Genomic DNA, 15,297 nt, shown 5'->3' on the forward strand with positions numbered 1-15,297 from the left:
GACCCCATGGATTTTCTCTAGGGTGTATATAGGGCACCATGGAGTGAGGAGGCCTGTGTGCAACGGGCTCGTGGTTTTTAACATGGCAAGTGACTTGTGAACCACTGGGGTGTGATGTGCAGGTTTTGAGTGTGATTTGTATGGAGCCCTATTTCTTCCACAGGCCATTTGCAAATTATTTACATGTAGTGTTTCTGTTTGTGTAATATTCTTCATTTCTGTTCCCGAACCTCCAGTCCCCAAAAGCTGCTCACCAGTTCCCCCTCAGCCTTATCACACTTTCCACAGAGCACAGTAAATAATCCTGATTTCTATAATCCATGAACAGAGTAGGTTTATTTTGAACAGAAGCCCAGACGCTCAGGACAGAGGCCCTGGAGACCCAGTGGGACAGGGCTTGGTAAGAGGGACTTCTGGGAGGTGGAGTCAGCCCACTCACTCCTCTGTCTATGAGCTCCTGAGCCCAGGGCCTCCAAGTCAGCTGGGGCAGCCACACATCACTGTCATATCAGACCCAAAGCAAGAGGAGCTAAAGGGAGGGGGAACAGGAAGGGGTGACTATGTACAGAAGGGGTTGGGTGGAGGCGGGACTGATTCCATTGACTAAATGATATCTGTTTTTGGTTTTCCATCTGTCCAGTAAACATTCCATATCCCTTTGCCCTTTGTTCTAGGCATTTGCCTGACATCACCTGCCAATGTGAGCTCAGGAGAAAGATTTTTTCTCATAGTTTGAGTTCAACATACCTGAGACAGTAAATCTACTGCCCAAAGGCCACCGTTTGATTCTCTGTGCTGAGAGGACATTGGCAGGTCCTGACAGATCCTGAAATCGTGGCTCTTGACTTTGGAATTCAGAGTGAGATTTGGGGGTGTCTCCTTTTGATATTTGCAGTGGTGCATGTTTCAGGTGGTGTTAAAGGAAATTCACTCTTCTTAGGGGCATGAGAGCCTGAAGTAAGGGCAGTGTGGAGCCTGTGGTGGGAGAGGAGCTGGCTTTGTGAGGAAACTTCCATGGGATGATCCACAGAGCAGAACTGTGGTGTGTCCATTTGACCTTCTGGGAGTTATTGCCATTCTGGGGTTAGGAGCAACGCATTCTCTTTCTCTGCTGTCCATCCCCACCGTCCTGGCCTAGCTGAGAGTCTGCACACAGCTGAGTGGAAGGTGACTCATGAGGCAAAGGAGGGGTCCGAGGGGCAGCTCAGTTCCCAAGGAGGGAACACTGGAGGGGAATGTGGAGTCAATACAGGGAGGTGGGGTTTTGGAACATCCTTGTCTTTAGCCCTGGTGGGAGTGTGACATCCAGGGCCATGGGGCTGGGGCCCTGTCTCCTGGATGTCTGGGATTGTGCTAACACTTGTGACTGGAGGAGCTACCCCCAGCCCCTAGTTTTGTGCTGGAGTGACGCCCGCTCCCACAGCTCAGTAGCCCCTGGGGCTCGCAGGGGACATACAGTTCACCAGTGCCGACGATGCTGCAGCCCCCACTGCTCCTGAGGACGCCGGTGCTGAGGACAGGCGTGCTGACCCCACATGGCTCGTACAGGATGGCGCCTTTGGAGCTGCTCACCGCTGTGGGAACAGGAAGGGGTGCTCAGGGTCCCACACGGTGTGGCTCTCAGTGTACTGCCCTGAAACCCCTCAGCCAGGCCGTTCTTCCCACCTGCTGCCACTCACCTCTACGGACACCCCATTCCAGCCTCCAGCTTCTGTGTCTCCCACCCTAGTCACACAAAGTATTTGCAAGGTCCCCATGCACCTCTCTCTTTTCCCTAGAGCCTGGGTGAGGCCAGGCCAGATTCAGCTTCACTCTTTCTCAGTTTCTACTGGTCCCTCCTTCCCGAGCTTGCTTCAAATCCTCTTCTTCTAGAAGAGCATCCTCTTGTCAGGGTGGTTCTTTGTGGCTTCTGGGCCCCCAAGCACTTGGATTATGCTGTTGCAAATCTGCTCCTAGTCTGACTCCCAAAATATTTGGATAGCCCTTTCCATCAGCCTGGGAGCTCACGGCAGACAGAGCTCTTCCTTTGGGGTAGGGGAGGCATCAGAGGTCTGGGAAGGGGTGGTGTGGACTGCCTGTATTGGAGAGATCAATCCCCAAGACCCCAGAGCCAGTGGGGCACAGCTCATCTACTTACAGATATTCACGGGCCCGATGCCTTCGCACAGCCTGGGGATGTGAAAATAAAGAAGACAGGTAACTACATCAAACAGATGCAGGTAAATGCAGCATCTCCCTGCTCCTGCCCTTACTGTGGGCCATATGCTGCTGTGGGTTTTCAATGACTGGGGTGGGGGACAGAGGTGAGAGATACTAGCAGCCGCTGCCAGAGGGCTGGGTGATGGTCACACCTGGTGCCCATCTTTGACCCCCCGCCCCCAGAGGAGCTCACCTGTGCTCCTCACCCTCCAGCAGGCGCCTGTAGGTGGCGATCTCGATGTCCAGGCCCAGCTTGGAGTTCATCACCTCCTGGTACTCCTTGAGCAGGCAGGCCATGTCCTGCTTGGCCTTCTGCAGAGCCTCCTCCAGTCCTGCCAGCTTGCACTTGGCATCGTTGAGAGCCGCCTCGCCCTGCTGCTCTGCCTCGGTTATGGCACCCTCAAGTTTGCAGCGCTGTTGGAGGGGCACAGAAAAGCATCACTGGGGGCCCTGGAGCCCCAAGCCAGACTTGCAGAAGAACAGAGAGAACATGGGGGTGGCTATGTGCCAGGCTCACATTTGCTGCAAGCTTCATCCTAGGATTGTGACATCTGGTTCCTCCAGGGAACTGGGATGGGTTTTCTGTCTAAAATACCTCCAAGAGAGCTGGGATTTTCCTCTTAAGTATGCTGAGAATTTCTGTGGGGCTAATAGGTTTTAAATGCCTAGCTGGTCTTCCCTAGCCCAGGAGAATGGAGTGGGTCCGATTTTATGAATAATTCAGAGTCACCTTGAATTTCAGGATCACAGAATCACAGTCTTTGGGTCTGAAGGGACCATGGAGAACATCTTTTCTATCCTTACACCTAGTGAACCATCCTTGCTTTTCATCTTTGATGTTGGTCACCTCATTTCTGTTGGGGACCTGACTATTTCCTGTGGCTGCTCATCCTGCTGTGGGTCAGCCCTTTTGTAGAAAGGGCTTGCTTCTGCTTGAGCAAGGCAGCACAAGTTTATTCGCTCTTCAACAGCACTCACAGCAGGGCCTGAACCCGCCTGCACAGCACAGACTGGCAGTCAGCCTAAGATGCCTCTCGCAGCGAGGAGGTCCTCCCCGGCCTCACCTGGGCTTTGACATTCTCAATTTCTTGCTGCAGCCGCTGGATCAGCTTGTTCATTTCCAGGATCTCGTTCTTACGGTTGCGGAGGTTATCACAGTGGTTTCCAGCTGTGACTCTTAGCTCCTCATACTGCCAGGACAGAGAAGTCAGAGCCGCAGGCACGGCAAGGTGGTGTCTCCTAGCCTCCTTTCTCACTGTTCCCAGTCTTTTCTCCCATGACTTCCTAGTTCAGGTGCTCTCTGGTTCTCATACTGGTTCTGCTCCTTTACCTTCTTCCACTTCTTGGCAATTTTGGGGTCCTTTATGTGGGCTGCTCCTGATTCCCATCTCACCCCATCCCCAGTTCCAGGCTTGTTAGATTATTCTCCAACCTCTGAGATCCCCTCCTCTGTTTAGCTGTTCTGTGTCTGGTCCTTTTCTCTGTCCCAGAGTCCAAGTTCTCCCGAGGGCTCTCTCCCTTTTAGATATGCCTCTGGACCTTGGAAGGGGTTTCTGTGCTCCGCCTGGGTTGCCTAACAGACCAAGGACTGCCCACTGGGATGGGTCTGCCCATCAGGATGAAAACATTTGTATGTTTTCCCTAAAAACAATAAAAAAACAAAATGCAATTTATGTCCTACCTTGAGGTAACACTTTTTTATTAAAACCTTTGCACTCTGAATCCAATTTCTGAATAGTGTGTACAGATTACAGTTGTAAGTTTTAAAAAATTAGCTGATTTTAGATTTTTCTAATAGTGGGTGGGAGCGTATTATATAGAAAATGCAAAACGAGAGATAAGCACATAATCACACTCATTGGCTCTTTTGTTATTTGGTTACAGTAGGAAAGTCTGCAGTTGCCCAATAAATATCCATTCTTCTCTTCTTAAAACAGAACCCCTGGCTGGGCACAGTGACTGGCGCCTGTAATGCCAGCATGTTGGGAGGCCGAGGCAGGCAGATCATTTGAGGTCAAGAGTTCAAGACCAGCCTGGCCAACCTGGCCAACATGGTGAAACTCCTTCGCTACTAAAAATACACAAATTAGTTGGGCATGGTGGTGCATGCTTGTAATCCCAGCTACTTGGGAGGCTGAGGCAGGAGGATCACTTGAACCTGGGAGGCAGAGGTTGCAGTGGTGCAAGATTGCACCACTCACTGCACTCCAGCCTGGGCAATAGAGCAAGACTCCATCTCAAAAAACAAACAACAACAACAACAAAAACCCAGAACCAGACAGAACCCTGCTTTTATTTAGGGTAACAATGAGCCCAGATAAGAGAATATTTCTCAGCTTTCCTATCAATGAGATCTATGGCCATGGCTGGGCAGGGCTTCTGGGTAAGCTCTTTAAAGGAGGGAATGACCCAGCTGCTTTTTTCCCACTCTGTTCTCCTTGCTGCCTGGCATAAACATATAAGACTGGAGGTGCTGCAGCTGTCTTGGAACGTGAGGCAACCAAGAGGGTGAAGCATGTATTACAGATGGCAGAATGGTGAGCTAGAAGGATCCTGGGTCCCTGATGGTGTCACAAAACCTCTATGTCATCCTGAGCAGTCTATTTTGTACTTCAAGCTACTTGAGAAAAAAGTAAAAAATTATTTTTACTATTTTTTTTTTTTTTTTTTTTTTTTTTAGAATTTCTGATCCTGGTAGCCAAATGCAATCCTTAACTAATAGAATTGTCTCTACAATTCTGACTTAGCAGGATGGGAAAATGAAGTGGTTATAATCCTGAACCCAACCTAGCTGATGGAGGTTGCCAGGGGCAACCAGAGGACGGGCCAGCCAGAGTGAAACCTGGCCGTGGGTGGGCCACAGACGGGTTCACCAGGAGCTGACTCCAGGTCAGGTTTCACACTTCCAACCACCATGGAGCTCCAGAAAATAGGTAGAGCATCACTTTGGGCGCTCCCCGGGTAGTGGCACCGGCTGCCTTCAAAACAAAGCCAAATGACGCGGCATAGCCCTGCAGGTGTACTGTGACCTGGCCTCAAGTTACCGCTCCAGCCCGATCTCCACAGCACTTGGCACTCCAGGCCCCTCGCTTTCTGCTACTGTGTCCTAGCACCCGCTGCTCAGCCTGGCACACCCTCCCCCCATCTGCCCATTGAATCTTATTTGTCCTTCAAGATTGGATCAAATGACAACATCTTTGCCTTTGCAGACACAATTTGTTTCCTCTGTCATCAAACTCCCTTTACCTGCTGCTCCACCTTTGCAATCACTTCCTGCTAGCTGGTGTTTTGGTTTGGGAAGCGCATCTTTGCTGGCCACCCTCCCTACCCTTCCCCTGGTTTATTTTCTTCCTAGCACTTGGTACCACCATCTAACAAACATCCACTGCACTTATGTGCCTTGTTTATCATCCATCCCCCTGCCCCTTCAACCCCACCCTGGCCCCCAACTTGTCTCAGGAATGAAAGTGACATGAAGGCAAGGACTAGTGTCTATTCTGTTCCCTGCTGTGTCTCCAGCTTCTAGAACTGTGCTTGGCACGTGATGGATGCTGAATACACAGTGTTGAATGAGTGGGCCAATGAGTGCATGCATGCTTGGTGCCTTTCATAGGCAGGGCAAGAGAGGCTGAGCTGATGATATTTGTTAAATCTAATTACCCTTAGGGCCCCCCTGCCCTCCAAGCAAGCCCCTAGTTATTAAGTCTGAGGCCATCTTAATCACTGTTTCTGCTCTACCATTAGTAGCCACCACATGCTACCAGCCTCCTCCCACGCCTCGAAGCTTAGAGCCCTCTTTGCCATCACCACCAATTAGTATTTATTGAATGCTGCCTACAGGAGCACTTCCGGTGAGTCTTCAGGTACAAACAGCCAGGCGCCCTGGCACCCTGATGACAGGCCTAGGTTGTCCGGGGAAGGAGGGGTCCCCCCACGTGCTCTGCAGGGATGTGGCCTGGGGCCTGGCAGAAACAAAGCAGCTGGGCTTTATGGGATTCCCTGTGTCTGTGGCATGGCGTGGCTCTTATTAACTCCTCACCCACTTCTGCAGGGAAGGAGTCTGGGGGTCCTCCCCTCTCCTGTCTCTTTGTCACCTCTCCAGTCTCCCTGCCCCCAACCCCTGGGCCTCACCCGGCACTGGTACCAGGCCTCTGCTTCGGCTTTGCTGCGGCTGGCAACGTCGTCATACTGTGCCTTGATCTCAGCAACGATGCCATCCACATCCAGCTCCCGGCTGTTGTCCATCTTCACAATGACCGAGGTCTCAGAGATCTGAGACTGGAGCAGGCAGATCTCCTAGGGAGAAGACCCAGGTGCGAAGGAGTGAGCTCTCTGAGCTTCCAGGGGCAGAAGAAGGGGAGAACCAGTTCTGACCTTCCCAGAGCAGAGTGCATAGAACTCTGCTATGGCTGTTCTGGGCTTCAGTCACCAACTGACTCCTTGTCCCCACCCTCTGGTTGCCCAGAGCTTGGTGGAGACTTTCCCAGAGGGGCCTGTGAGCCATGGCCTGGATGATCCAACTTCTGTGATTCTCACTGCCTGAGAACCGTCTCTCCAGTGTGGACCTCTTCTCATGCTTGCCCTGAAATGTACCCACCGGACGGCCACTCTGCTGCCCTCTCGCTCCCTTGGCTCCAGCCCAAACTAACCACCCAAGGGCAGGGCTGTGGGTACCTCCTCATACAGGCCTTTCAGGAAGTCGATCTCCTGCACGAGTGCCTCTGCGTTGGTCTCCAGGTCAGCCTTCATCAGGAAGGCTGTGTCCACATCCTGCAGCAGAGCAGGGACAGAATGTGACCTGGCTGGGCCACCTCACAGGCAAGCTGGTGGCAGGGGGAAGGTGCGGGGCTCACCTTTCCTCACAGACCCCCGATGGGCAGTGAAGGGGTGATGGAGCCAAGGTGAGAAAAAGGGGTCCCTAGTCCCGGGACCCCAGGCCTGGCTTCCTGATGGGAACGGACCTGAAGGGGGCGGGGTTTAAATGAGCCTTGGCAACAGCCTCTCAGAGCCTGCTTTGCAGAGTCTGGGCCTGGAAATACCTGGCTACCTGTCTGAGGAACCATCGCGACTGTGGTCATATTTGGGGGCTTGCAGCACAGCTTTTGAGATTTTGTTTGGATTTGGCATTGGTGTCTGTCCCATCTCCAGCTGCTCGGGCAGGGGTAGACATGACTTTAACCCAGCTTGGGCCTGCATGAGTCGGGAAGTGGAGGCCAGGCCAATGGCTGGCCTTTTGCAAGGGGACAAGGTCGGGGGAGAGGAGGCTGGCCTTCCTCATTCTCAGGGTTAGTGGGGCTGGCACAGGAGTCCGAGGGGCGAGAAACCCTTTTTCAGGGTGGGTGGGCTGCAGATGCGTTTGGACTCAGTTCAGGGCTAGGTGGCCTGGGGCAAGGCAGTCCAGCTCAGGGCCTCTGCCTGTCTGAGCATCCTCCTCACCTTCTTCAAGGCAACAAACTCATTCTCGACACAGGGACGCAGGGAGAGCTCTTCTTCATATCTGATGGAAAGGGCAGGAAAAAAATGCTTTAGTCGGGCTTGTGGATTTTGGAAGAGATCTTGGCATCAGGCCTTTGAGGGGGACTCTGCCTGTCACTTACTGAATGCCCTGGGGAGTGCCCAGGTCCAGCCCTGTCTTGACACCTCTAGCTCCTCCACCCACTTGAGATGGGTGAGTAGCCACTTTTCAAGCTTACTCTTCTCCCCATTCCTCAGGAGCCTGTTCCCGCGATGAGTCTTCCTCTGGGAAGTCCTCCTTAAGGCTACCTTCATTCTATCTTGCTGCCGAGGAGGTTCACTTCACCTAGTGGCCTCCCCTGGGAAGGTGGAAGAAGGCTGTGCTGCTGGCCTGGCTGTTTTTTCTGAGTTACTGGAATTCCCAGCTGACCCGTGCATCCTCCTTGTTGGGAGGGTTCAGAGCCTGGCCTCTACCTGTGGTCCATTTGCAGAGGTAGCAATTATCCATTTTACCAGACCCACAGAGACAGCCAGGCTATTTCCTCAAGCTCCCTGGGGCTCCCCAGCCCACTCACCATTCTCCTAAGGCAGAGGGAATTGGTCAGGGGGTTCAGTTTGATGAGCAGCATCAATCCATTAAAAGCTGCTCTGCTTCATCATGCCCATCTCTCTTTTTTTCCCAGCAGAACTGCTGCAGCACTGGCCCTGGACCTAGTGCCCTGGGTTTGAATCCTGGCTCTGTCCTATGCAAGCTGTAGGCAAGTTGGGTAAGTGACTTGGCCTTTCTGCCTCATCGTGCACAGCTTCATCATCCATAGATAACACTATGTCCTGCCTCACAGGGCTGTTGTGGGCTAACATGTCATATGCATTAATACCTGAAGAGCACTAGGACAGTGCCTGGCACAGGTTCTGTACTGTGAAAGTGTTTGCTATTATTCTTAAAATACCAGTTTGATCTCATCCTTCTCCGATTGTCTCATGTTTAAAAGCCAAAGTTCTCATCTTGAGCTGCAAATCCTGTCTCTTAATCTCACCTTGCTACTCACTCCTCAAGAAAGGCATTGCTTCTACTGAGAGGCTGGCCTCCACCCCTCCCACAGCCTCACTGCATCTCACCTGTCACAGTCTGCTAGAGTTGCCCCCTTCACTTGGCACGCCCTGCCTCTTCCTTGTCACCCATTCCTGTCCTTTCCCCATTTCCAAAATGGAGGATAATGCCATTGGAATGAGCCATTATCCTCCAAGGGCCAGAGTAAAGGCCACCTCCTCCAGGAAGGCTTCCTGGACCCCTGTTTTCTCCGTTTCTTGGGATTTCTCCCCCTTCTTCTCTGTTTGTGTGTAGGTGCAGGTGGTCTGTGCACACTGGACTGGGAAAGAGCTAGCCTTTTTTTTTCCATAGCACCCACACTTTCTAGCACAGTGTCTGTCTGGCATTGAGTAGGCATGTGGTTGACACCTGCAGTGAGTGTCCCCAATGTGGTTCCACTCCACTGACCCAAACCCTTATGATCTGTTGCTCTCAGTATATTTGCCGTGTTTCTCCTCAATAAAAAGACACCTGTTTCAACTCGCCTGCCTCTAACATGCACTCCCATAGGACACTGGACTGTCACGGGGCACTGGATTCTCATGGGGCACTGGATTCCCATGGGGCACTGGATTCCCATGGGGCACTGGGCCCAGGACCTGGTGAGACAATTTATCTGGGCCTCAGCCTCTTGCAAGCACTTAATTACCATATGCTTATCAACCACCTACTCCAAGTTGTGAATCAGACCTGGAGCTCGTCCTCAGGGGGAGCAAGTGTAGCAGAAGAGAAAACAGGAACCACAAAGAACTGGGAAGTGAGGCAGAAGGAGCTAGAGCCTGATATGCAGGGAAGGGGCAGAAGGGCTGTGCAGGAAGCCAGAGTTGGGGGTGAGAGAAAAGGTGGGCTGTGGTAGCTTGGACATGGTGCAGAGAGATGCTGTAAGGGGTGTGCCAGGCAGGAGGAGCAGCAGGAACAAAAGCCAGGAAGGAAGAGGACTGGGATCTGTCTATGGAACAGGAAGTAGTTCAGGATCTGCAAAGGCAGAACAGGCGGTTTCAGCCGAAACCTGGAACTCCAGAAGCCCCACATGAAAGAGCTTGTTTTACAGAGAGAGAGAGAGAGAGAGAGACAGTTCCTGAGGGCCTTATTTAGGTGGATAGTGGGGAGAGAGATGGCAATACACAGTCTCAGAGCTCCCACCGTGTGCCAAGTGGGGTGCCCTGCTGACAGGATCCCACCTAACTGTTCTGCCACCCAATGAACTAAGTTTAGGCTCCCCATTTTATAAATGGAACCGGCCCGGACTGTTTCTGTCCCTTGCCCCAGGTCCCCCAGTAGGGTGAAAGCAGCACTGACTCACTTTTTCTTGTAGCCCTCCAGTGCATCCTGGAGGCTGCAGAGCTCTGACTCTAGCCTCACGCGGTCCCCAGACACACAATCCAGCTGCCGCCGAAGGGCGCTGATATAGCCCTCGAAGATGGGCTCGATGTTGGTCTGGCAGCACCTCTGCTGCTGCATGAAGTTCCACTTGGTCTCCAGCAGCTTGTTCTTCTGCTCCAGGTAACGGACCTGCAGCCAAGAGTGGAATGTCAACAGGCAGCAGAGATCCTGGGGACCATGGCTTAGAGAGGGCAATGGAATGAGCTTGTGCCCTCTCTCCCAACACACGGCTACCAGTGCACTAGATTTGCAAAAATCAGGGTCTCTGCATAGACTGGCATCTGCGGGCATGTTTCTCTGTGTCTCCCCTGCCTGGGGGAGCCTAGTGGACCCCTGTCTTCCACTCAGAGGTTGTGTGTTGTAGTGGACAGCACTTCTCCAAGAGGCCTGGGCAATCCCTGTTTCAGCACTGCCTGCCTGTCTCTATCCTCATGACCTTGATCAAGACATCCTGTCCCTTCAAGCCTTGCTTTGCTTCCCAAAGCTCCTACTTGGGACAGTGTATGGGAAGGGGCTCTGTTAACTTCACACTAATGTCAGAGGATGTGAAGATTGGGGGTCAAGGCTTTCCTTTATGACAGCCTAGGGACACTCAGTGGAAAAGTCAGATCAAGGAACTCTAAGCTCTTTTCACTTACTGTGCTGCATCCTACATGGCTGTATCTGAAAAAAAGTCCAGGTCACGGTAATGTGGATAGCTGCTGGCCACCTCCTCCCGTTTCGTGAGGTGAAAACTGAGATTAGGAGTTGAGTAAGTTGACCATGGCCACCCGGCTGGACATTGACAAAGGGAATGTCCTTGCTCTGGAATTTTCTATATTGTGCATTGTCTGTCAAGAAAACTGCAGAAGTAGCATTGCCTTACTTCTGGTCAGTGGCTACATCAACAGGAGGCTCCCAGCCTAACAGACGGTGGTGTGATGTTTTTGCTAATCAGGGCCCATTTGTTGGAATAAGTTTATAGCCAGAACTTAATAAGCTTTAGAAATAAAACTGTAAGTTTGCCTAAACAAGTTCCTCTGTGAAGCACTTCGGCATATATTACCTCCCCTAATCTCCCACCGTCACTCCTCCCCTTCCTCACTGGGCAGCATCGTCCAGAGGCCAGGAGGTGAATGGCTTTCACGGGGATTCCGGGTATAGGAGGAAAGTCAACGCCAGTGGCCAGGGCTCCTGACCTCTGGCCCAGGACTCTTGCTTCTAAACCTTGGGGTCACCAGAAACATGAGCTCAAACTGTGGAATGAATCCTGATGCCAGAAGCCTCCCTGGGGCGTGGGATGGGCCCAGGGGCTGCTGAGGGATGGCAGGCCAGTTCAGCACCTTCTGAAGGCATGCCTTCCTAGCAGCCTTTCAGTGGCTCTGGGGTTGACAGATGTCAGACTTTCGTGACCATCACCTTGTACCTCTAGCTCTGACTGTTCGCTTTCCTCTCATCCCAGGCCTAAATTGATGGGAAATTCTGGGGTCACAGTGCCCATCCTCACCTTTGGGCTCAGGGGTTGTGACCCAGCTCAGGCACACAAAAGGCAGTTCTACTGTTAAGGCCTCATCAGGAAGGGCATTCATTTCTCTGCCTCTATGGTCATTCCTTTCAGTATTGCTTTGGAAGTTCCTCTTACAGTCTGACCTCAGGCAACCTTGGTGAATGGTGATTTTGTCAGATAATATTCAGGGAAAGATAATACATTTTTAAAAAGACAAGGAAGCAGAAATGTTTAGTGTGGAGTCTGATCTAACTGGCTTTCAAAGGTTGGTGGTCATGGAATGTGAGAGAGGCCACTGGACAAAATGAGGCTTCCTCAATGTCAGTCTCCTCCTGGTTCCCTTGGATCAGAATGAGACCAGACCCCAGATCTGCAGTGGGTCATCCCATGGCCCTGGGCTACTGCCCCCTTACCTTGTTGATGAAAGATGCGAAGCGGTTATTGAGGCACTTGATCTGCTCCTTCTCATCCCTCTTTACCCTCTGCACGGTCGGGTCGATGTCCAGCGCCAGTGGGACCAGCAGGCTCTCATTGATGGTGACAGGGGTGATGGGGGCAGAAGGCCCACAGGCGGCCCCCAGTCGGTACCCGAAGCCAGGCAGGGTACCTCCACACCTGGAGGCTACCCGGGGCCTCCCAAAGCCCACATTGCACAGGCTCCGTGAGCCGAGGCAGCCCAGAGCTCGGAGGCCCCCACCACCCCCGGGCCGGCACAGCCCCTTGCTCACTGCATAGTGAGTGACCATCCGGGGCATGACAGCTGAGTATGAGCTGAAACTCTGACCGCCACACCTGGAGCCTGGCTGGAAGGAGTGGTACGACATGGCAGGAGAGAGAGGCAGAGAAATGGGGCCCTGGAGGAAAGAACAGGGGGCAGGATGATCAAGTCATGGCTCAGCTTCCCCCTTTTTATCTGGTAGGGGGATGGAGGGCTGAACTGGGCCAAACCCCAAATCACCATTAAACTAGGTTTATGAGCTTGGGATATTGGCAGTGCTAAGTAGTAAGGTGGATAATTAGGGTAGCGAAGAGCAAAGAGAAGGGGCCAATGGTCAGTGCTGGTGGGCCCTATAAAAATCCTATTTGTCCTCCTTCCTTGATTGTGGGGTTGATGAAAGGGGCCAACCAGACAGATATGTTCCATGTATCCAGTGGCTCAGCCTCAAGGGAAGAGAGAGTTGGGACTATGTCATTTCATAGGAGGGAGGTGTGCCTTGAATTATACACCCCGGCTTCCATGGGATTGCAGGGCAAGTCCCATACACTTGAGGATGCTCTGACTATGTCCCCAAGGCTGCTTCTAGTCTTTTTTGCAGATCCTCCCAACCCAAGTGCCCTCTGTGGGCTCCTAGGTGAGTCAGGAAGTTCCCAGGAGGAAGGCTTTTGGGGTGGGAGAAGCCTCCCTACAACAGGCCAGACTTTAACCCTCCTGAGCTCTAGCTCAGTGACCCACTGTCCCATGGGGGTCTTGAAGGTAGACAGGCTCCAGGCGTAGACACTTCTCTACAGGGCCCATCAGTCCACAAAGGCTGTAGGGAACTCGAGAGGAAAGGCCTGGTGCTTGAGAAGGGCAGAGGAAGGGACGCTCTCCCCAGCGCTTCTGGGGTCCCCAAAAGGCATGATTTCAGCATCAGGTCTCAGCTTCCATGTGTCTGTTCCTTTCCCCTTCTGCCCAACCCAGCCTGAGTGCCCCTGAGGTCAACAGAGCCAGCTTTGGCCTGAGAATGTCTCTGGGGAGAGTTGTTGCCTTTGGGAATTTTCAGGTGGATGTGGGATTCAGGCTTTCTTTCCAGCAGCAGGTCACAGACACAGATCTTTGGAGATGTCTGAAGTCCCCACCTCACTTTTTTTCCTCCTCCTTTCCATCAATTTCATCAGTGAAACTTTTGCCATGGCCAACTGGCCTTTCCCTTCCACACTGAGACTCCTTACCAGGCCAAAATCAAGCCAATAATAATAATAATAACAACAACAATAAACATTTATTGGGCATTTACCATGTGCTGGGACCACTCCGTACTCTTTACATCCATGGTCTCATTTAATTCCCTGACCACACCGTGAGGTAGTTACTAAGCCACAGACAGGAAAATGGGGAGCAGAGCAGTTAAGAGCAGCATCCCCAAGTTACACAGCTTGTGGCTGATCAGCTGGGAGTCCATCCTGTTCCTTCTGACGTCACCCTGCCATGCTGCTCCAGAGCAGGGAAGTCCTAGTGAGGAATTGGGAATCTGCTGCCCATAACACATCCTGTCGTCCCTCTCCCTCAACTTTCCAACCTATGGATTAGGGCACTGGGACTCAAAGGTTTCTTGAGCCTCAGAAATTCTCAGTCTCACTGGGACATTTCACACTCCCTGTCCCATTTTTCATAGTCCTGACTGTGGGCCCCAGAGTAGTGGAGAGGGGAGGGGTGCAAGGCGAGACCACAGGCCACGATGGGAGGCAGAGGGTTGGGTGAGGGGGTTCAACTGCAGGGTGTCAGGGGAAGAAGACCACACTCTGCCCTGGACTGAGTCCACAGAGAGGGCCCAGGATGGTGTGAATGTTGATGGAGACACTCAGAGGCCCCACCAGAGAGCAGATTCCCACTAGGGCGGGTGAGGGAGACAGTGGGCAGCACCGGAGGGCAGGGGTCACTGCAGCAGTGGACACAGCAGAGTCTCCCCACTATGTCCAGGCCAGAGGAGGGCTTCAGTGAGCATGCCGGGTTCCTGGAGCCCAGGACCAGAGCTCAGGAGCAGTGGCCAGGGTGGTTCGTTGGATTCATTGTGGGTGGAAGGCAACGGTTCCCTGAGCCCCCGGGTCCAGGGTTGCCCTCTGAGTGTGAGCTAGGACAGGACTCAGTCAAGACCTAGAGAGCTTGGTGGCATTTTATGAAAGTGGGTTCAGGAACTAGGGGGCATAAGGGAACAGGCAGTTGAGAAGGGTGTGATTTTCTTCGGAAGCAGTGAACTCCGTCTTCACTGCGGCAGTGCAGTAGACAATCTCTACCGGCCTTTGGAATGTGTTTCGGCAGGCGTTGGTGGGGGTTGATAACTTTTCAAATGAAATACAGAAACCACCCTGTGAAGGCCTCAAAGAAGAACCCCATGCCTACCCCATCCCCATTTCCAAGCCACCTCCTCCTGTGTCCTTCTGGGGCTCAGCAATGTGTCCCCTCAGAGTGAGGGAAAACACCAAAGAAAGAGCCACCTTTCCTCTGAGTGCACTATCCTGGGCCTCTGCTGTGGGGCAGGGAATGTGGTGTCCTGGCTTAAGGAGCTTCAGTGTCAGCCACGGCTGAAGACATGGAACAGAGATGTTCAGAGACAGGAAGATAGAAAAAGGGAGGTTGGAAGAGAAAGAGCAGGCAATATTAATAGATTGTCAAACGGAAAGAGTGGGAGAGGAAGAAGGGTGAAAAATACAGGACAGGCCGGGCGCGGTGGCTCAAGCCTGTAATCCCAGCACTTTGGGAGGCCGAGACGGGCGGATCACGAGGTCAGGAGATCGAGACCCTCCTGGCTAACACCGTGAAACCCCGTCTCTACTAAAAATACAAAAAATTAGCCGGGCGAGGTGGTGGGCGCCTGTGGTCCCAGCCACTCGGGAGGCTGAGGCAGGAGAATGGCGTGAACCCAGGAGGCAGAGGTTGTGGTGAGCTGAGATCCGGCCACTGCACTCTAGCCTGGGCGACAGAGCA

At 52.7% G+C, this 15,297-nt stretch overlaps 1 protein-coding gene across 1 annotated transcript; it reads right to left on the reverse strand.

The window, feature by feature from the left end:
* Positions 1-302: 302 nt before the first annotated feature.
* On the reverse strand, positions 303-12,516 carry KRT82 (keratin 82). Its single transcript, XM_023211053.3, has 9 exons — positions 12,026-12,516; positions 10,047-10,255; positions 7,636-7,696; positions 6,874-6,969; positions 6,331-6,495; positions 3,264-3,389; positions 2,393-2,613; positions 2,138-2,169; positions 303-1,574 (listed from the first exon to the last, which is right to left on the reverse strand). Exons 1-9 carry the CDS (start codon positions 12,434-12,436, stop codon positions 1,354-1,356), a joined length of 1,542 nt encoding a protein of 513 aa, XP_023066821.2. The 5' UTR covers positions 12,437-12,516; the 3' UTR covers positions 303-1,353.
* Between the last annotated feature and the right edge of the window lie 2,781 nt (positions 12,517-15,297).

This window comes from Piliocolobus tephrosceles, chromosome 10 (assembly GCF_002776525.5).
Source record: "Piliocolobus tephrosceles isolate RC106 chromosome 10, ASM277652v3, whole genome shotgun sequence".
NCBI classification, from domain to species: Eukaryota; Metazoa; Chordata; class Mammalia; order Primates; family Cercopithecidae; genus Piliocolobus; species Piliocolobus tephrosceles.